Below are 21,810 nucleotides of genomic sequence, written 5' to 3'. Positions count from 1 at the left end.
TGCGTGCGTGCGTGCGTGCGTGCGTGCGTGCGTGCGTGTGTGTGTGTGTGAGCATGTTGTTTTGGAGGACAAAAACATTTTAATCCCAAAGAATTGAGGGGTAAAATAAGTCTTCCTTTTATTTGGGCATTTATGTGTTCATGTTGGACACACCTTAAACCAATAACTCCTCCAAAATGAAATTTGGAAAGATGCATTAGGCACTCGCCCACAGATTTTGTTCATTCTGCTCTCTCCACGTGCTCTTCTTCATCCTCTCATTTAATTCTCCCCACTTTGCACCTCTGCATGCCCTTTCTCTACTGTATCTGTTTTAAAGTCTGCATTTATCTACTTGTCTTTCAGTTGCCCTCGGGAAGTGTGGAGAGATCACTTCAAAAAGCTAAAGCTGGTGCTTCATTACTGGTTTACATTAAAGATTTAAGGCTACAGGTATTGCAGAGAGACCCTTTTGGCTGGGATAGACTGCACCAATGAAATAGAAATCTGAGCAAGTTTAATTTGCTAATATTCGTTAGGATTAATACAGTACAGTACTGGCAAAGCATTATGTCGATATGGATAAAAACATGCATTTTTTCTGTATCAATTTGCTGTGCAATTCAGTGAGTGACAGGTGTACAGCCAATCACACAATACAATGCAATGACGCTATGCAGCCAATCACGGCATTGACAGTACTTGCACATGTTCTCTGCTCCATAACAATACCAATGCGCCGGCCATAAGTGACGCTAATGGTAATCCTTTATCATGGCGAAATGACCGGGCAGTGAACGTGATACGCCGACTCCCCAAAACAAAATAAGAATGAACTGCGGTTCTTGTAAGTTGGAATGGCTGTGGGAGTATGTGCAAATAGAAGAACAAGCAGTGAAACTGGGCGAGGTATCTTCTTTTTCGAGTGAGAAAGGTCTGCTCTGCAAAACATGCAGCAGAGCTTAAGCTGTTAGCAAATTTTCCGATGGAAAAATACAGACAAAATGCAAGCTGGACTACCTCAAGCGACACATTCAGCAGAAGAGTCATTTGAATGATGTTGGAATTATACAAAGACTCAAGATGGGAAAAGGGATTGGTACAATATTGCGGGAGAGCGCAAATGACCGGGAGAAAAAGAACCGGCTGTCACACAGAGAAAAATACGACCCTGAGCAAGTTAAAGTTCTAATTGAGTATATTTTACTTGCCATTAAAACGAATGCACCAAATATTGGATTGATGTTGATTTGATTCCTATTCAATGTGTTATAATATTGCGTTAATTTTCAATGTTAAAAAAACACTTACACTGTAGTAACAATATAACACTTAATTGTTAAAATAAGCTTTTTTCACATTTTTAGGTAGCGGTGTGCCGCGGGATTTTTTCAATGAAAGAAATGCGCCTTGGTTCGAAAAACACTTGGCTACACAACAAAGACACGATATATAGAACAAAATATGTTCTATACATGTACTTACAAATTGCAGTTTGTCATTTGTATTCAAAACACGTATACATTTGTGCATGCAATTACTTCAAAAAAAAGAAGCTTCTGAGCCTTTATACATTTCACCAACCTGTCTCCTTTTTCTCAACTGCAGCACTCTTGTTTACTTTGCAATGAGAGGCAAGTGAAATCTGTGACTGAAGCTTGCTAAGGGGTAATTATCTACGGAGTGTGGATAATCTGTGTGGTTCCTAATGGGCAATGTAGTCTGATCACATTTTCCTGTCTAAGCTAGCACCAGAGGGCAGAGGCGCCGGGGCCTTTGATCATAACAAGGCAGTTGAGAAATGTCCTGATTTAGTCTGCCTTGATCAAATTAAGCTCCTCTTATCGGGACGAGTGACCGCCCACATTAAAAAGAACTGTACTAGACGTGATGATGCCTGGAAATGAATATGTTAAACAGTGGCAAGCAGTACTGGCTTGAGCATACATAATGCGCTGGGATTTGTGAAGCTTTCGGTAAAATGAGTATTTGTGTGTGTGTGTGTGTGGGTGTGGGTGTGTGTGTGTGTGTGTGAGATTAAGGGAGACATGATCTTACCACACTCTTTCACGGGTTCATCAGACCAGTCTTTGCAATCTTTTACATTGTCACACACCTTGCTGCTCTCAATACATTGTCCATTCTTACAGCGGAAGTGTCGAGCGCCTTCACACTTTGTAACTGTGAACACAGGCACGAAATTGCATTCCATCAAACAACTTTCATGCATCGTACTCTTGCACAAAAATGCAACAAAATGATAATTGATGTTGATGTTATTTAGAATGGTGAGGATTTAGAGCATGAGATTTATAATAGTGAGATGCAAGAACTAAAAGAGGCTGCAATGAAAGGCCTGGAAAAGCCTTTCAAATTATTAAAGCAAAAGTCTGGTGAAGATAATGTGTTGCAGGCTTGCAGTTATTGCAAGTAAGGGTCATGCCACCAAATATTAAATATTATTCATACATCCATCCATTTTCTAATTCACTTTTCCTCACAGGGTTCGCGGGCGTGCTGGAGCCTATCCCGGCTGACTTTGGGCAGCAGGCAGGGGACACCCTGAACTGGTTGCCAGCCAATCGTAGGGTACACAGAGAGGAACAACCATTCGCGCTCACAATCACACCTACGGACAATTCAGAGTGTCTAATCAGCCTATCATGCATGTTTTTGAAATGTGGGAGGAAACCGAAGTACCCCGAAAAAACCCACGCAGGCACGGGAGAACATGAAAACTCCACACAGGAAGGCCGGCCGGTGCCGGATTCCAACCCATGACCTCTGCAGTGTGAGGCTGATATGAGAACCAGTCTACCACTAGGCTTCCCGATTGTCATTCACTTTAAGTTAATTTAATAATGTCCGTTCCGATACTTTTGCTCACTTGAAAAATGGGTGGCTTCAAGCAAATGGTGCTCTGTCCTGAGTTGTTGAATACATCTGAGAGGAAAGAAATTTCATCTGTGCTGTATGTTGTACATAAAGCATTCTTGACAAGAAAGCTGACCACTTGACTTGACATTGAGATGTTAATGCCATGTTTAAAAAAAAAAAAAAAAGAATTCAGAATTTTGTTTGATATTCATCGTTTGATCGGAAGCATACATGTCTTTAGTAAAACAATATGAACAAAAAGCAATTGACCTTGCCGTTCCAACACTTTTGGAGGGGCGTGTACGTAGGGGGATAAACGCCTTATTTGGAAACCCAAGCCACTGAGACTCTCAGGGCCACATGGGTTATCATAAAGTAAAGCGTGATGGCAGCTTGGAGGGGGGGAAAAAAGACTATGGCAGTTCCCTCACGAGGGAAATCCATATTGGTCACAAATAATAAGGTACTATAAGTTATTGTTTATTAGTCCATGGTAGGCATTAAGGCGTTTTCCCTTTGGATTCTGCTGGGGGTGGGCAGTGTTACTGTGATGAAGAAAACCGGTAGAAAGCAATTGGCTTCGGAGCACTCTGAAGTCACACGTGGGTCGTTAGACTGCCTGATGCTGGGCTTGAACCTAATAATTTTCCCAGACTTTCTCAGATTCAGAAGGAAGTTTTCAAGCTTTACTGGAGTCACACTGTCATCTGAATCGCTGGCTATAAGGTGGTGATTTCAGATGTTTTAGATCAGTCTTTTTCTTTGCTATGACAATATCAAGGGTAGTCATTTCGTCTGACACAACCTGCAACGAAAACTCAATCACATGAGCGGCATGATGATGGGGAAACACCGGCAAAATGCGACTGAGTCTGATGGGAAAAAATTGTATTGTGGGGAAAATAAATGCCTAAAGACTTGTAGTTTTCCAAAGAGTGACCCTGCAAAATTCACGGTCTCTGTGAAATCTCATTCTGAGGCTTGGCTGTGACAAAAAAAATTCGATGACTTGTCTTTAAATGTGAACAGGTGTGAGATTATAGTTTCCCAAGGGTCTTTTCCGAATCTTCTCAAAGTCTCCTGGTGTACAGGTAGCTTCAGGCAGATAGAGGGACAAGGCTGCAGTGATAACTAATTTCCTACCTCAGTCTGGTTCCTACCTACAGTCTTGCTTCTTTTTTAATGCCTCATCAAAAAAAAGGCATTCAAAGCAGCGAGTTTTTCCTCATGCTTTTGAGACTGTAGGGTGAAACTTATAACTGGCTAGGAGTGTGGACTGAATGGGTGGCAACAACTGCCTGTAGTCAGAGGTTAATAGTGCACAGCAACATAGTGAGGGGTCGGGGGGGGGGGCATAATGAACTACCGTATTATCCGGACTATAAGTCACTCCTGAGTATAAGTCGTACCAGACATAAAATACATGAAAAAAGAAGAAAAAAACGTAAGTCCCACTGGAGTGTCAGTCGCATTTTTGGAGGAAATTTACTTGACAAACTCCAACACCAAGAACAGACATGTTATCCTGAAAGGAAAATAAGAATCAAAAATCAGGAACAACAGGCTGACTAAGTGTACGATATGCTAACGTTAAATGACGCATAAACAACAAACTGAGTACGTGTCGGGTATGTTCATGTAACATATTAAGAGTGATTCAGATAACTATAGCATATCTCTCGTCTCGTCTGTCCCATAACCCCAGAGGGTCGCTGGGGCACCACAGACGATCTGCTGACCAGCTCTCTCCATCCTTCTCTGTCTTCGGCAGCTCTCATTGCCTCATTGAGTTTCAAGTGAATCCATTCTCTAATGTCCATTATATGATGACTATAGCATATAGAACATGCTAAAAAATTTACCAAACTAACAGTGTCACTCCAAATCATGAAATCCAATGAAATCTTCATCCTCTGTGTCACTTTTAAAGAATTCCACAAACTCCGGGGGTAGAAGATGTGGTTCTTATTCTTCTTCGTCACTTACGTCAGAGTCATTGTCAGTTGTTTTCATCAGTTACCGCCAAAATGTGAAAATAACATGTGAAATGCTATAATGTGTAAATATTTTCACACACAAATGGCTCCAGAGTATAAATCGCACCCCTGGCCACACTATGAAAAAAATGCCGATTTATAATCCGGAAAATACGGTAAATTCAAAATGTTGTATTATGAACTGCAAACTGAACTAATTCATTTTAAAATTTGTGAACTGAACTTAGTAGTTCGTAGTGATCACTACAACATGAATACTGAATCATTTGCGAAGTTGATTTGTACAAGGTTGCATCACCATGTTTCTCAGCTGTATTTATTCATCCAATTGGCAATCTGCACTGCATATACTGGATACATTTATGGGGAAAAAATGCCTCAATGCCTCCTGTGCTTCTTTTCATTATTTTCTGCAAATGTTTCTTACCGTTTACACAACCGGCTTCATCACTGTAGTCTGGGCAGTCATGGACTTTATTACACTGTTTGGTGCCATGGATACAGGAGCCATCACCACACTGGAACTCATCAGGTCGACATGTAAGCAGGGCTGAGGAACATAATACAGACAAGCGTGAAGCTTACAAATTACATTTACAACATTTTTTTTAACCAAGTAAAAGTAATAAGTGCAAGATTTCCTCGTTTGGGAAAAACAATTTCATTATTATTCCATTCTGACCTTACCCTTACTGGGTATCACAAAGCCACAGATATTCCATTTACAATTCCACTACTGCTTATATGAGTTGGTGGATATCTGAGTTTTAATTTATTTGTTACACTTCGGCACTTTTATATGAGAAGTGATTCACTGTCCAGTGCGACTATTTGGTGTGTGTGTGTGTGTGTGTGTGTGTGTGTGTGTGTGTGTGTGTGTGTGTGTGTGTGTGTGTGTGTGTTGGCATTTGACCGGGAAGGTTCCAACAGCAAAGGCTATTCATTCATTATCTCTTTTAAGTGTCCGTGTAATTTTTCATACGATGACATGACATTGACATCATTCAATAGCTAAATATATATATAGCAAGTCATATGCATAGCAAGAAAAATAGAACCGTCGATGAAAAATGTAGAACATAATTTGAAACTCTTGGCACTCTATATCACACCTCAAGGTGAGAATACCGTGGACAAAAGCAGCAGAGCTGACCTCCAATTTAGTTTGTCTGATGAAAAATCTGTAAAATCAGTAAGACATTGAAGATTTTCACAGTCAAACCAATGTATTGAAGTCATTCTATTCCACTAACTGACATTACGACAAAAATCCAATTTCCTACACAAAAACTGAGAACCAGCCGACTGTGCAAATGGCCTGAAATGGTCAGCATATGCATGAGATCTCTTTCATCTAATATTGACTACAATGGCAGTGCTCATTGTTGGCCACTGTAATTTTTTTTGCTCTCTCCAATTGAGATATCAGATCAGCTCATTATATGAACCTCCACGATTATTAACTCCTGCTCATGTGTTCCTCATTCCACCTTTCTCCTATTCATTACCCACATTCCGGATGTGCCAACTCTGAAATGATTCTTCTGAAAGGATTCAAACAGACAGATTTGTGCTTTTATGTCCTGAAGTCCTCGCAGAAAATGGGACTTTGTTGTGGTTCCATTTCGATGTTTGTTTCCATTAGTTGTAATGGCTAAATTTCCTAATACTATCAACATAGTTGTTGAGAAGATGGATTGTAATGATAACTACTATAAGAGATATTCAGTAAATCTGAGCAATCAGACACTCTAAATTGCATGAGTGATACAACTATCAAATATTTTGGGATTCGGACATCCCACTGAAAATTTTATCAAATAATCGGGTGTATGAATGAAAACAAAAAATACATATCTTTTTGCCTGGTTCAAGAACAGCTATAAATATTGAAGAAAAAAATACGTATTTCGACTTAATAAAGAATGGAATAGCAGGACAATGTTTTCATCTCTAGAAACAGTGAGATTTTAGACTTGGTCTATGAAACTAAAGTGACGTCAGAATCACAGTTGCGATTTAGCGATTGAGTAAACCTGTGGTGTGGTGTGGTGAACGGGAACTGTCAGGCTGTCAGCATCAAAGTGTGTAGTTTGCATCCAATAAACTGCCTTTCAAAAGTAATCTGGCGGTTCTCATCAGCCTATATGGAGCACCTGAGCACTACTTGCCACTTACGTGGCCACCGCAAAAGACTGCCAACAGGGGACAGTACAAGACAGTGCTAGCGTAATTTTTTATTTATTTTTTTAGCGCCCTTAATTAGCAATTTCCGGACAGAGTTGTGCTGTTGACGTTGATTTGCGACCACAATATAAATGCCACATTGTCTGGAAGACGAGTCAAGTCAGCTGTTATGCCACAACACACTGCCGGGAACAACTTCAAAATAAAAGCATTATAAGGCATTAATGTCCTTATATTATGAAGGAATGTAAGACTAATTTTGAAGTTGACCTTAGTGCTTCCCATATTGACGGCAAATTGTTGACATACATAGTATGAAGAATAGTTGCTGCAGTTAGACTTCTTCACGTAAGTAAGCGGGTAGTCGAGGCAGGAAAATGCTTTTTTTTTTCAACTTTATTCGTTCGGGACTCGTTTCAGACCAAAGTTCCGTCTTCAAAATAAAAGCATTATAAGGCATTAATGTCCTGATATTATTGAGGAATGTAAGACTTATTTTGAAGTTGGCCTTAGTGCTTCCTATATTGACGGCATATTATTGACATACATAGTATGAAGAATTGTTGCTGCAGTTCGACTTCTTCACGTAAGTCAGCGGGTAGTCGAGGCAGGAAAAATGCTTTTTTTTTTCAACTTTTTTCGTTCTGGACTCGTTTCAGACCAAAGTTCCGGACCCAAGGAGGATCTGAGCTCTGAGAATTAAGAAAAATACCTAAAAGAAGGGACAAACTATTTTAAATTGACATACATAGTATGAAGAATTGTTGCTGCAGTTCGACTTCTTCACGTAAGTCAGCGGGTAGTCGAGGCAGGAAAAATGCTTTTTTTTTTCAACTTTTTTCGTTCTGGACTCGTTTCAGACCAAAGTTCCGGACCCAAGGAGGATCTGAGCTCTGAGAATTAAGAAAAATACCTAAAAGAAGAGACAAACTATTTTAATAGTTAGGTGATGATGATTGCAATCAGCGCGAGATCTTACTGCTTTTCATATTTATTTTCCTTTCCTTCGCATTAATGCAAAATGAAATAATACAGAGCAAAGGCAGAGGAACTATTTCTATAGCTAAAGGAAAAAAGCAAGTGAAATGATTCTTACAAATGTCATTGGCATTGAAGAGCTGATATTTGATTGATCTGATGTGTTTATTATGTTGTTTTTTTCATTGTAAAGTGAGTACGTGCATTAATACCTTCGTCCCTGCACAGAAAATAAACAGCACAAAAAGAAAAGGCATTTATGTTCGCGGGATTATTTCTTTGTTGTCAAAATGATTGTTGGCAATAAAAAAGTATACTGCTGGAAAGCCTGTTTATTTCCTTTTTAAAGGTAGCACATTTTTGAGGAAGCCAAGGAAGCGTACATTTATGGGATAAGAGCCGAGCGGAGTATGTGGGCTCAATCTTCTCTGCCACTATAAAACTGTTTATTTTGCTGTTGCCATGTCAGTAAAAGCCTCCTGAAACAGCTGAACATTTTTTTTGGGGGGGGTGGGGGCGCAGTCATCTTTGGCACTGCATCCCCCAGTTTTTTTAATGGTCATAATAATCATGACTATAATTATTATCATTTGTCGTAGTATTATTTCACATTTTATGAGTATGCAAGCACACCACAGGCCCAACTACACAAGCCATTCAAAAGTCACCCCTCTAAGTGAAGGAGGCATTTCAAGTCGGAGATAAAAGACTGAGTAATCTGTTTTGTGACGAGATTTCCAACATGGTCATGCCAGATGGGAGTATGTGTTCTACAAAGCCCCTTTTGATTGTGTAATTAGTGAGCCGCGTGTATGCCAGCAACCAAGTAAGCGCAGCTACGTTTATCAAATCTGTTAGATATGAAACTTAAAGTCCCTGCGCCAGCCTTAGTCTTTGGAAAATATGTGAGTGTGTGGGTATGTGTGTGGCTAAATGTGTGCATGTGTGTGTTTCACGTTGCAAGCGCGAGTCTGCTGTCATGTCCCTGAGTGGTGTGAAGAGCAGACCAGATGGGCTTTGTGTTTCATCGAAGACCTTCACCTCCCACACATGCACATGCAACAAACACACAGTCAGGCAAGCACTGTCGGCTTCTCCTGCTTTTACAGATCCCACAGTTGCATGGCAACCCATGATTGATTCATTATGACAAAGTTTGTATTGATCATCCATCAGTCATCTTGAAAGTGCTTCATTTTTTTGCCCCATTAAAAGATACATGTACTCTAATTATTAACAAATTATGTGCCAATGAAAACATGATCCGTAGTGACCATAAGAATGCATTCACCAGTCTAAACATTCGGTACAACTGAGATACTTGTGTGAATGCTGAATTTTGCTTTTTTTTAAATTTTTTTTTTTTTATCGCACATCTTACCATCAGTCTTGTCAATAAGTGGAATTGAAAGTCTAAATGTCATACTCATTTGACGATGTGGAACTTATTCAAGGAGACAAACGCTGAAATTGTAGATTGAAAACCAATGATGATATTGGCAGAAAGAGAGCACTTCCTAAGCTTCCAATCAGATTCATCTCATGGCATCCCATTTAAATTGCAAAGCATGACGCCGTGAGCCAAAGCACGATGCATCAGCCCTATGGAATGGCTGTGATATAATCACTGCTGCAGTCATCAATTTATTTGCGATTAAAGCAGACGTCTGAGAGTCGCACAGGAAATATTTCATCTCACTTGGAGAAAATAAACTTACCGTATTTTCTGCACTAAAAGGCGTACCTAAAAGCCTTCCATTTTCTTAAAAGCTCACAGCGCGCCTTAAAATCCGATGTGCCTTGTGTATGGTCATTACGGTAATATTTTGACCCCAAAACGGCTCCTTGCTCGAGACATGCTGACAACGCAGAGTTCAAACTTAAGGCGATGGGTTACGCAGTTGAAAACGGAAATAGAGCAGCGGCAAGAGAGTTCAACGTTAACGAGTCAATGTTATAACTTGCTCTTGGTTAAGTGAACTGTGTCGCTGCTTTATTAAATAAGTTTTACTGACATCTTATCGGTCTGTTGGTGTTTCCTTGAGCATAGCTCCATCTAGTGAATGCATTGTAGATTGCGTCTTATAATGCCCAATGTATGAAAAAAATTACAAAATAGGCCATTCATTGAAGGTGCGCCTCATAATCCAGTGCACCTTTTAGTGTGGAAAATACGGTAAGGAAAATGATCAAAACACACTGCAGTTGTATACCAGATACACTACATGGAAAATAAACAATCATTGTTTAAGTGTCACTAAAGATGTGTCCAGTAAGTCTAACTACTTGTCAATGAATTGATGAATGACAGGCAGTTCACTCACGACAGTTTGTCTCATCGGATTTGTCCTTGCAGTCGGCATCTCCATCACATTTCCAGTTGATGCGGACACATTCTCCACTCCCGCACTGGAACTCGCTCACCATGCAACGTGGTTTCTGGGGCTCGGTCCTCCTACTGCAGCGCTCCATGGATTCATCGGACTTATCTTTGCAGTCAGGATCCCCGTCACAGCTCCACAGCGCCGGAATACACTCCGAGTCATTGCAGCGGAACTCGTGCTGGCCGCAGGTGGGATTTGAGCACTTCTCTTCATCGCTGGCATCGCCACAGTCATCGTCACCATCACATACAAAGGTGGGTGCTATACACTTCCCGTTACGGCACTGAAAATCCTTGGACGGGCATGCGTTGGCATCTGCAGGGAAACATGAAGCATGCAGGGAGTGATTTTTACATTCAATCCTGTGGTTCATGAAATAAAAGGTGCAAAAGAAATAAAAATGGTCGCTTCTTTCTTTCTGAACTATACTTTAAAGACAGTCCATGACATCTGGGAGATTGTGGAAGACTTTGATATCCCTGACCTAAACCCCATGTAAAACCTTTAGGGTTGCCTTGAATGCAGATTATTCAATCTTGTGCTTTAACTGCACAAACAGCTCAATACTTTTGACCCTGGAATATTTCTCAAGAAGGTTTTTTTTTCTTTTTTTTCTTTTTTTTAAACTTAAACTGAACTTAAAGTAAGTTCCCACTCATTCTCCTCTTAAAGCACGTGGGAATCGAGAAGTGATAACGTGAGGAAAGATAGTTCACTTATCAGAGCATACATTAGAAGTGAAGGGGCAGGCCAGAATTTAATGAGTATAACCTTCCCTTTCTATCTTTGAGGATAATTATAGTTAATGAGAAAGGGGCATTAAAAAAAAGTTCTCTTTCTTCTCAGTCTTTGGGTTTCTGGGGCAACTCAAACAGCAACAGTGGCCAAAAAGTGTTGTAGAACATTAAATATTTAGCTTAGCTACATGGTGACAACAAAACAAGAGTAAACTCATTTACAACGCTTCAAACCTCATGAAGGCATTAACATAAAAACACATCAAATGAATGGAATTGTGAATAACATTTTGCTCAATGTTTGTTGACACGATACATCTCATCAACAGCGACGATGAGACAATTTACAGGAGTGAAGTGAGCAGTTTGGCCTTGTGGTGCAAAGACAACATTCTCCTCCTAGCATGCTCCACTGACCATCAACGGTACCACAGTGGAGACGGTGAACAGCACCAAGTTCCTGGGAGTGCATATCTCTGAAGACCTGTCCTGGAGCCACAATACCTCGTCACTGGCCAAAAAAGCTCGCCAGCACCTGTACGTCCTCCGCAAACTGAGGAGAGCAAGAGCCCCGCGCGCGCCTCCCATCATGCAGACATTTTATAGAGGCACCATTGAGAGCATCTTGACCAGCTGCATCACCGTGTGGTAGGGCGCTTGCACTGTGTCCTGCCGAAAGACTCTGCAGCGCATCGTGAGAGCAGCTGAGAAGATAATTGGTGTCTCTCTCCCCCCACTCGGGGATATTTACAACTCTCGTCTGACCCGCCAAGCCATGCCATCCGGATCGCAGGTGACCCCACCCACCCATCTCACAGCCTATTCGGCCTGCTGCCGTCGGGGAGGAGATTGCGGAGTCTCCGTGCTGGAACCAGCAGGCTTAAGAACAGTTTCTTCTCCGACCGCTCGTGGTCGTCTTGGCAAAAGTTTTACGCCGGATGCCATTCCTGACGCAACCCTCCCCCCCCCTCCCTGCCCTATGCCCTTCCCCTCATCATCCGACATCCGCTTATTGCACAATGCACTACTTCACGTTAACCTGCAATAGACACAAGTGCCGTTGTTTATATTGTTTAGATTTACACGTCTTTTTTTATACAGTCTCGTTTCACTGCCTTAACCTGAGCTGTGTGTCTTTTAGTGCACAGCATGTTTGCACTAGGGATTGAGAGGTAAGAAATTTCATGTGTGCTGTATGTTGTACCTAGGGCGTATTTGACAATAAAGATGACCTTGACCTTGTACTAAGGTAAACATTAAACTGCTTCTCTGATACCTTTCTTGTATTTGTTTTAGTTTCTCGTTGAAACCCTCATTTTACAATTCCACCCCCCCCCACAGTTTTACAATACATCTACAGTTTCACATTACCATTATTTTCTTCAGCAAATGAACTTAATACTAGAGTTTTATTTTGTAATATGTTGCTTTTCACATGTTCAGATTAATTAAATTATATTAATTGTGTGACCAATATGTTTCTCGTCACGTCGCAACAGAATGTGCCGAAAGGACTCAATACGATAATGGATATTGGATTTCTTTTTTGTTATTACATTGGAGCTCAACACATTTGCATTACGCCATTTGCAAATTCACCAAGTCACAGATTTATTATTTTTTTGTTGTTATATTGACTTCTCTCAGCAAATTTGGTGACCAAAAAGTAGACAAGATTTTAGATTACCTAACAGCAGGTCTAAATTTTGGTATAGATTATGTAAAGACATTCCAGTGTATTTGATCAAGGCGCAGGAAGACAGATTCTGAATGATCGCAAATATCAATTGGACAAATTAATATCATGATCATTTTGAAAATATTTTAATAGCACCATCAAAAGAAAGAAAAATTTCCCCATGTGCAGAGTTAAACTGTACTTTGTGCTAGACATGAGCTGGGTGTGAAAACAGGGCCCAGTGACTTTAGCATGAGAAAATGCAAATCATAATTCTTAAAAACATCAAATTAATTAAAAAAAAAACGGGGGCAGCATGTTTGTAATGATACTGTCTGAATTTGATTGTGTTTTAGTTCGTAGTTTCAAAATCTGTTTCAACTCACCTTGTTTTTTTTCAGAAACATAATTTTATGATTACTGTACTTCATCTTCATCTCGGGTAATGAATACAAAACAAATCATATAAGTTTGGCTCCACAACCACGTGATCTTCAAGTCACTAAAAATTTTAGCAAGCTCTTATCATGTACACGATCTACTATGTCCTATTAGCAGAACACGTTCACTCCCTCTCAGTTATTGCAGAATAAAAAGTATTCTCAAAGAGAGTGTGTGCGGGGGAGCATAAAGATGGCATGTGCTCAGAGAAGTACATGCAGGTTGATCCACTTAGTGCTACTGAGTAGGGCAAGCATCCTCTGCCAAAAATCACCTCAGGCAGAGAGCATGCAGGTTTAGCAGATTAAAAGAACAGTAAAGACGAGTGATCAGATAGCAATGGACGAAGAATGAGTTAGAAAGAGATTGCTTTGTTTTCTAAAATTGCGGGGGGCATTACTAAAAGTAAGTCATGTTGAATGCCTGAAATGTCCTTGATTCTAGCTACCGTGTTTTCCGCACAATAAGGCATTTCGGATTATAAGGTGCACCTTCAATGAATAGCCTATTTCAAAAATGTTTTCATATGTAGGGCACATTGTATTATAAGACCCGTAGAATAGAAGCCTTAATAGTGGCTGCGGGTGTGCTATGCATCCACTAGATGGAGCTGCGCTAAGTGTAATACAATATTAAACAACACAAAACAGCTTTATTTAAATAAAGCCTTCCCAACCACTGCAGCTGGAACAAAGCCATGAGAACTAGGCAAGGACATGAAACATATAAATCCAAATGGCCTTATAGTTAAGACAAAAGTTATGAAGACAAGGCACACAAAGCTCCTGGGATCACATCACAACTTAAAAGTCTTGCTTTTCTCCGTTATGAAGACAAGGCACACAAAGCTCCTGGGATCATATCACAACTTAAAAGTCTTGTTTTTCTCCTCCTTTGTTTCGTCAGTAGTTAACTCTGCTTTTGGTATTATTTGTTTGTTAATGGCTGGGCAGAGCTCACAAAGTCCAGGTCGTTGTCTGTTTGAGTGTGTGTTAGTGAATGCACATGTCAATTAGTGTTGGGCAAAACCCTTTTACGTTACAATTGGTTTGTGCTCATAATCACCACTCAATGGCATAGGAACACAGAGGAACAGGGAAACAACTCAATGGGGAATATCGGATAGTAGGGTCCACTGTCGGCTTTTGGGAAAATTGAATGTTTTTAGGTGCACCTTACAGTGCAGAAAATACGGTCCTTTTCAATCTACCAAACATATGTTTTTCAGATTAGATCAACGTAGGCAACTCGATTTACATTTTGAAAGTTTTGCCTTTCGTTAAGAATTTAACAAATGTGTGAATTCTCACTAAAAACTTCATAATCTCCTGGCCTGAATCAAATTGTGGTTACAAATAAAACAAGTGAAATAAAATTGGGAGTGCCTCTGGGGGAGTTTAAATTCCATCAATCACGCCCCTGATTCTTTAGGCTGAATATAATTAGTTAACTACTTTATGTTAACTGTTTTGTTAAGCGCTTTGTTACAGTTGCTGCTGTTGTTGTTGTTGAGCGAACTCCAACTGGGTCCCAAATCGGCTCCTAAAGCCGCAGCGACCCGGGTACCTGCAGACCCAGTTGTCGGCCGTTGACTGGGAACTGTTTGTATCCCGAAGGCACGCCCAACACCGCTTGGAGGTCGTTCCCAAGTTGGGCAGCTGCTGCTGTTATGAAAGCGCGATATAAATCAGGATGTATTGTATTGTATTGTAACTAAAGTTGTCATACAACCTTCCCAATATGGAGGTTAAGCTTTCTCTCAACGACAACTGACTCGTGCACTGACTAATACTGTATGTTTAGCAGGTCTGTGTGGGACTCATATTTGAAAGGACAACACCACACTTGAACAGAGACCGATACAGGTGCACAGGAAACATGTGATATTAGTACTCAGATACGCATCCGAGAACATGCGGTTTCATGTTTTTAGAGCATGAAATTTATCAAACCAAGTTCAACATATTGTTAAATGAACCATGTACTGGTAGTGTGTTTTCCTTCAGTAATCATCTGTGCTTGCAGAAAAGCAAACACACAGATGAGGTCCACCTCAAAAGCACTTTGATTAAACACAATTCACCGACCAAAGTAAGACATGAAAACAAAATGAGCAGCACCTGGGGTTGTTGTAGTGGCTTAATGACCCGTGCACTAGACTACACAAGCATTTTGTTTACCTATTTTATTAAATATTCCTGCCTTTTATTGCACATCAGCACATCCATAGAGGGGAAACAACAGCCTATTACAGTGGCTTTCCGGTAGCCTGACGGATCAGAGGCGTAACAGCAGATCAATGAATGGTTGGCAACTTAAATGTGACACTTGCTTGTATCACAAAGTGGCATGGACATTCCATATGTGATGGTGATAGAGAAACTTGGGCATGTCTAGACGTTCTGGAGTGAATGCCTGTGCGCAAGGGTGTCGGCCGTGTCAGGCGGAGGGCTTTTTAAAGTCCACAGTAATCACATTCAAGCAAAGGTGCGAACAGATGTAAGGAGGCTAGACTCGGCTTGGAAGTGGGAGTAAACAGTTTAGGAACGAAGTGTTTTAGAACATCAAAAGACAGTTTGGGAACTGGTAATAAGTGTTGAGCCCGGGCCAACATTTATCATCTGCGAAGTCTGCGACTTGCTTATTCGTAGCCGACCAGACAGGTGTCAGTGTATCTGTGGTTCAAAGCCTGACAAATGTAATCGAATCATCGCCGAGGGGCCGGACTGGGGGCGTGGTATGCAAATATAGGGGGCAGTGTTTTTCTTGTATTTTACATATGTAAACAATAAAAGTCCGACAAGGAGCACGAGGAACTTTGAGAATGATTGCGGAGCAACAGCCGTTGTTCGCTTTGGGAAATCGTGCTTCCACCGACTGCAAAGACACTCTTCCCTGTCTGTCGAGTCTTTTATTAAATTTTGTCCGGGTATAACCCTGACAGATGGTAAAAATGGCAAATTTGTGGAGATTTGCCCCCGCTCCCCATACAAAAAAAATAAAATAATAATAGTAATAATAAACAATCTGAACTTGTACCTGGAACTGGTGCAGAACTGGAACAATGCTTGTGCAAGATGAAACTGACACATGGATGAGGTTGTGAAGTTCCAAGCACCACTCATCTTTTACTGCAGTTACACATGGTCAGTCGTGGATAAAGTACACAGCTGCGGCATTTGAGGCAAAGTGCAGCTCCTCGTGGTCAAAAGCACCTCCAAGCAAATGTCAAATTATGACTCGAATGGGACAGATGTACTTGCTCTTAAGTCATTTATGATTGAATAAGAAACACATTTTACACAAACAAACGACAAAAGGCCAACAATCATTTCCTTTTTCTTGTTACTTTTCATTGAAGAAACATCACCCTGTTAAAAATCAAATCATTAAACAACTTCATTGTGAAAAAGCATCTTGATGTGCGATAAGTTTCTTATATGGAATTGTATGTGTTTATGTGATTTTGAACGATCAAACACAACCTGAAATGAGCACCGCCATTCCATAGATGAACGGTATCTAGGGGCATTACTGGCACGAAATGATCATTCGAATTAATTAAGGAATTATGGCACTTTATGTTGTTAATTGGCCCAAATCAATGTAATAGGGAAATTTGTAATAGTCATAATTGTTAATAAATTGTGTGCAAATATAACAATATTTCCAATCTTATATCAAAACTATGATCAATGGGAGAGTGGCATGAGTGGCGCGTTTTATCACAAAGTGAGTATAAAAGTGGTTGAAAAGGTAAACTCAATATAATGTTATTCCTGATTACAGTAGATTTTACAATGCTTCACATGTTAGATAATAATCCTCAAAAAGCATTTTTCAGGACAAAGGATTATTTTCTAAAACTCATGCTTTTTAAATAAAGCCCAACATTAACATTCAAAATCTTTGGTGGTCGAAATATTAGTAGACGGATTTAAGCTATCAGATCATTTTAACAGATTTGAAAAGCAGGACGTGGCCTACATTTTCGAAGTCGCTGTAGATTAATTGTTTAAATAATCACGGCTCGTCACAGTTTTTTACAAAAGTTGAGTGATGCAACTAGTCTGTTTCAGTGTGTGAGTCAAGGATCATACTCTTGATTAGTACAGCACTAGTTTATTGAAAAAATAATAAACCGAGAGCAACCAGTGGCGTAGTGGATGCACTTATGTCTTAGTTATTCTATACATCCTGGAAGCCCTGGTGTCTGGCTTAGTCCTAGGATACGTCAAAAAGTACGGTGGCCTATGTGTGATAATCAACATCCATCCACCCATTTTCTAATCCACTTATCCGCACAAGGGTTGCGGGCGTGCTGGAGCCTATCCCAGCTGTTTTTGGGCAGTGGGCGGGGTACACCCTAACTGGTTGCCAGCTAAACAACCATTCGTGCTCAGTCTCAGACCTGGGGACAATTTAGAGTGTCCCATTAACCTGCCACACATGTTCTTGGAATGTGGGAGGAAACCGGAGTACCCGGAGAAAAACCAAGCAGGCATGGGAAACTCCACACAAGAAGGCTCGGAGCTGGAATCAAACCCTACACCTCTGCACTGTGAGACCAAGACGCTAAACAGTCGACCATCGGGCTGCCTCAGGATGTTATCTCCCAGTAAAATTGACTCCGAATGCATATGAAGTCAATGATTTCATGGTATCACTGGGCAGATTGAAGCTGTTTGAACCTAAAACAAAAGCGCAGCAGCCTTTGGGAGCATATGAGCTCGCCTGTGATCCTTGCTGCATTACATTCCACCTACGCACACAGTGAGAGCAGTCAAAGGATTGGAAATGAAGGAGGATGCAATAGAAAAAACACATCAACATAAGAGGCTGCAGACACCTCTGAAGAATGAGGAAGCTAAATCCTGCACCAGTAATTTTTCATGTGGGTGGACTCTTCTTGCTTCTCTTTGGTCTGCTATTAAACGATGGGGTAGAGGATTCATTTACTGTGCACCAAGGGGCATTATTTTCATGTGAGTGTAGTTTGCATCATTTTGTTCACTGCCCACCCTCTGCTTCTTCCTAGAACGAAACACACGCACACACAAACACAAGCAAATCCACACACACACACACACACACACACACACACACACACACACACACACACACACGCGAACCCACACACACACACACACACACACACACACACACACACACACACACACACACACACACACACACACACACACACACACACACACACACACAAACAGAGGTCTTCACTGCCCTGCCATAAAACACCAACACATCCCCAGCGGGCATTGATCCTGCTGTAGCGGCTTGCTGTAACGTAACATCGCAGCACAAGTGATGTTAAAAGAGCAACAGGTCCCCAGGGCACAAGGGAGTTTCTCAGACTACAGTCGTCTGTCTCTCCCTCTCTCTCTGTCTGACTATCTCCACCTTTCTGTTTAGCCCACTTTCTGCCAGAGGCAAACCGACTTGCAAGCACATAGTCCCTGCAGACAAATAATTCAAAGTGAAGCAAAAAAAAAAAAGATAAGAAAGTGACAGCCCCCAACATACAGCAAATAAGCAGTTCTTTCTGACTAGTGCTGTACAAATTCGGAATAGGACAACATCTCTGTTTCGGTTTCTTTGAATGTGGCTTGTTTTTGACATACACTGGATGCAACATCCATCAACTCAACTATGAATCCGTTTTCCGAGATAAGGTAGCGAGATGGAGATTTCAGGTAGGAGGTGGGGAACGCCACATCACCAATCAGTCACAGGATTGACACGTAATGCCGGGCAACCGTTCACACAAATTGCTACATGATTTTTTTTTTTCAGTCATGATGCTTGATTTAGGGGGGAAAAAAAAAATCTTATCAGCAGGTGAATCACACTGCATCAGAACTCTGTCAGGTAAACCTTTCAATACATTCTCTTAACAATAGGAACCGGAGGACCCGGAGAAAACCCACGCGAGCATGAGGAAAACATGCAAATTCCACACAGGAAGGCCGGAGCCGGAAGTTAACTCGGTACCTCTGCACTGTGAAGTCAACGTGCTAACCACTCGACTACTGGGCCGCCTTAACGTGAACATGTTCTCGATAAAATTAAATAAGAGAGTGTGCAGCGTGGGGCCAAAAGTGATTACAAGAGACTCAACTCGCAATTATTACTTTCTTTCACAGTGGAAGAACACAAACCAGGCATCTACAATTAACATTTCAGGCAATTCACCTCCAAGTCTGTTGACAAATCCAATTCAATTCACTTCTTACCGGTAATTGAATCACTGGTAGACTTCCTCTTGGATTCGGAGAAAAGTAGAAATTGTTTAATCCCGCAATAGTCTGTTCTGATTTCAGATTTAAGACGTTAGACATAGAGAAAAGCCAAAATATGTTTCAAGAAAGGATTCCCTGGAGCCAAATGTAAATCGTGCATTTTATCAAAACTCAGTCTGAAGCAGACAGCCTGCTTGCGTGAAAGCAATTCAACATTACCATACATTAAACGGGTACAACATTTTGTTTTGAGGGATATACACTGATGCCATTTGCGGTACACATAGTTGATGTATGCTTGACTGCTTGTGGTGAAATAGTTCGAGAGAATTAAGAACCGCGGACTTTACATACATTATAGTGCAGTGCATTACAAGGTTCCCTCTAATCTGCACGTGTGAGCTATTGCACACTTCTCTCACCCACTCAGCGCACATGGTGACAGCTGGCATGCACCACGCACACACTACATTTCTACACTCTTTCCTTCATTTCCACCCCACTTTAATCTATAAACGGGACAACAGATTATTCCCACTCCCATGACAGTTTTTTCAGTAGTGCGACCGAGGGTGCGCACTCAGTTGTCCTACGATATTTTGACGTATACATTGAAACACATTCACTCACGCTCACCACAGACGAGAAGCTGCAGGTGAGGCGTGGACCTCTCGAGTCAGGAAATCCAAACATGGGCATAGTTTACGAGCTCCTTGAATGAGGCTCTTTCGCACGTTTCAAAGGTCAGGTTTTTGTGTTTTATTAAATGACATGTTTTCCATTATATATGAGTGGACAATGTGTGACCATAGTTATACAGACTGACTTAATTAATTACGCTTAAAATAACATGGTTGTTAAAGGTAACAAACTGGGGGCAATTTCATTCGTGTCATAAATCCTCATTCGATTATATGGTCTCTTTTGATGTAAAGGAAATTAGAATTTTTTTCATAAACATACTTAATCACGAAGCTTATGTTCGCAGGTTTTGGACAGAAGTGATACTCGTTTGGCCGCCGTGTGCATGTCTGATGTTGCTCACTGTGGTCCAAGGAATGGTCATACAGAAATAGAAGTAATCGACTAATTCACGGCTGGGGTGATTACTGGGGCCGACGTTTTGGCCATTTTTTAAAATTCAACAACCGATAAGGGATCAATAAAAACTGGGTTGTTTTGAGATTTTAAATTCTCTGCAAGTACCTTATACTGCTGACCTACTTGCAGTAGCTTTTTTTTTGGTTTTTGAACTTAAAATAAACATGAAAATGAGAGATGAGGCAACCCGGTGGGTGGTCCAGTGGTTAGCGCATCGACCTCACAGTGCAGAGGTGCAGAGTTAGATTCCTCCCTATGTGGGGTTTGCATGTTCTCCACGTGCCTGCATGGGTTTTCTCCAGGTACTCCGGTTTCCTCCCACATTCCAAAAACATCCATGGCACGTGTGAGTGTGGATGGTTGTTCGTCTGTGTGTGCCCTGCAGTTGGCTGGCAACCAGTTCAGGGTGTCCACCGCTTACTGCCCGAAGATGGCTGGCATAGGCTCCAGCACCCCCCGCGATGCTTGTGAGGATAAAGCGGATCGCAAAATGGATGGATGGATGAATGAAAGATGAAGTTTTTTGAAAAGACATTGACATTTATAAAGATTCACGTATTTTCTGCACCTAAACTCATTCAATTTTCTCAAAAGCGACAGTGTGCCTTATAATCCGCTGCACCTTATATATGGATCTACATTAGGGTGGTCCATTTTGGAAAAGTTTGTCGGATTCGTCGGGCCGGGTCGGAAATCTTGTCGATACTATGACACAAGGATGTGTGCAAAATTTTATTCCGATCGGATAATTTTATCCCGTCCCGCAGAGCGACCAAAGTTTCCCCTATGGAAAGAATGTTACGGGGCTGAATGGTAGTACGGTTTCTCCCGTACAGTAAGGATTTTGTTTTGCTCAGTTCGCACTTGCAATAATTCAAAGACGGAAGACAGGAACGCATGTATTGCAAAAAAGGCAACCGTGGTGATCCTGCAACACTGGTGAGATTGTTGGTCCATGTTAACTGGTCCATCTATCTATCTGTCCATCTGTCTATAATGGCCATCAACACTAGTGACACTGTTAGACCGCAAAAAAAAACGAAATCCGCCGTGCGTGCCATCCCATGCCTACTTCGCGCACGGGTGCAACGCCCGGTGTCGCTCCACGACCTGCAGAAGGTGCTGTCGCTGTTCCTCGTCGCGCGTAATGGCGCCGCAGAACGCGCTGATGAGGGCGACGCCCCTCTCCGCAAA

The 21,810-nt window shown here is 41.3% G+C and overlaps 1 protein-coding gene across 5 annotated transcripts in view; it reads right to left on the bottom strand.

Moving 5' to 3' along the window:
• The window catches only part of lrp8 (low density lipoprotein receptor-related protein 8, apolipoprotein e receptor), a 165,811-nt gene that overhangs the window by 49,029 nt on the left and 94,972 nt on the right, over positions 1 to 21,810 (bottom strand). For all 5 annotated transcript variants that reach the window (XM_019894352.1, XM_019894349.1, XM_019894351.1 and 2 more), the window contains exons 5-7: positions 10,343 to 10,717; positions 5,281 to 5,403; positions 2,038 to 2,160 (exon numbers count right to left, since the gene is read on the bottom strand). In XM_019894352.1, coding sequence (XP_019749911.1) covers positions 2,038 to 2,160; positions 5,281 to 5,403; positions 10,343 to 10,717 — 621 coding nt within the window. The remainder of the gene's footprint in view (positions 1 to 2,037; positions 2,161 to 5,280; positions 5,404 to 10,342; positions 10,718 to 21,810) is intronic.

This window comes from Hippocampus comes, unplaced genomic scaffold (assembly GCF_001891065.2).
Source record: "Hippocampus comes isolate QL1 unplaced genomic scaffold, H_comes_QL1_v1.1 scaffold282, whole genome shotgun sequence".
NCBI lineage: Eukaryota > Metazoa > Chordata > Actinopteri > Syngnathiformes > Syngnathidae > Hippocampus > Hippocampus comes.
The sequence above is the reverse complement of the archived record's forward strand: the minus strand, read 5'-3'. Positions and strand labels throughout refer to the sequence as shown.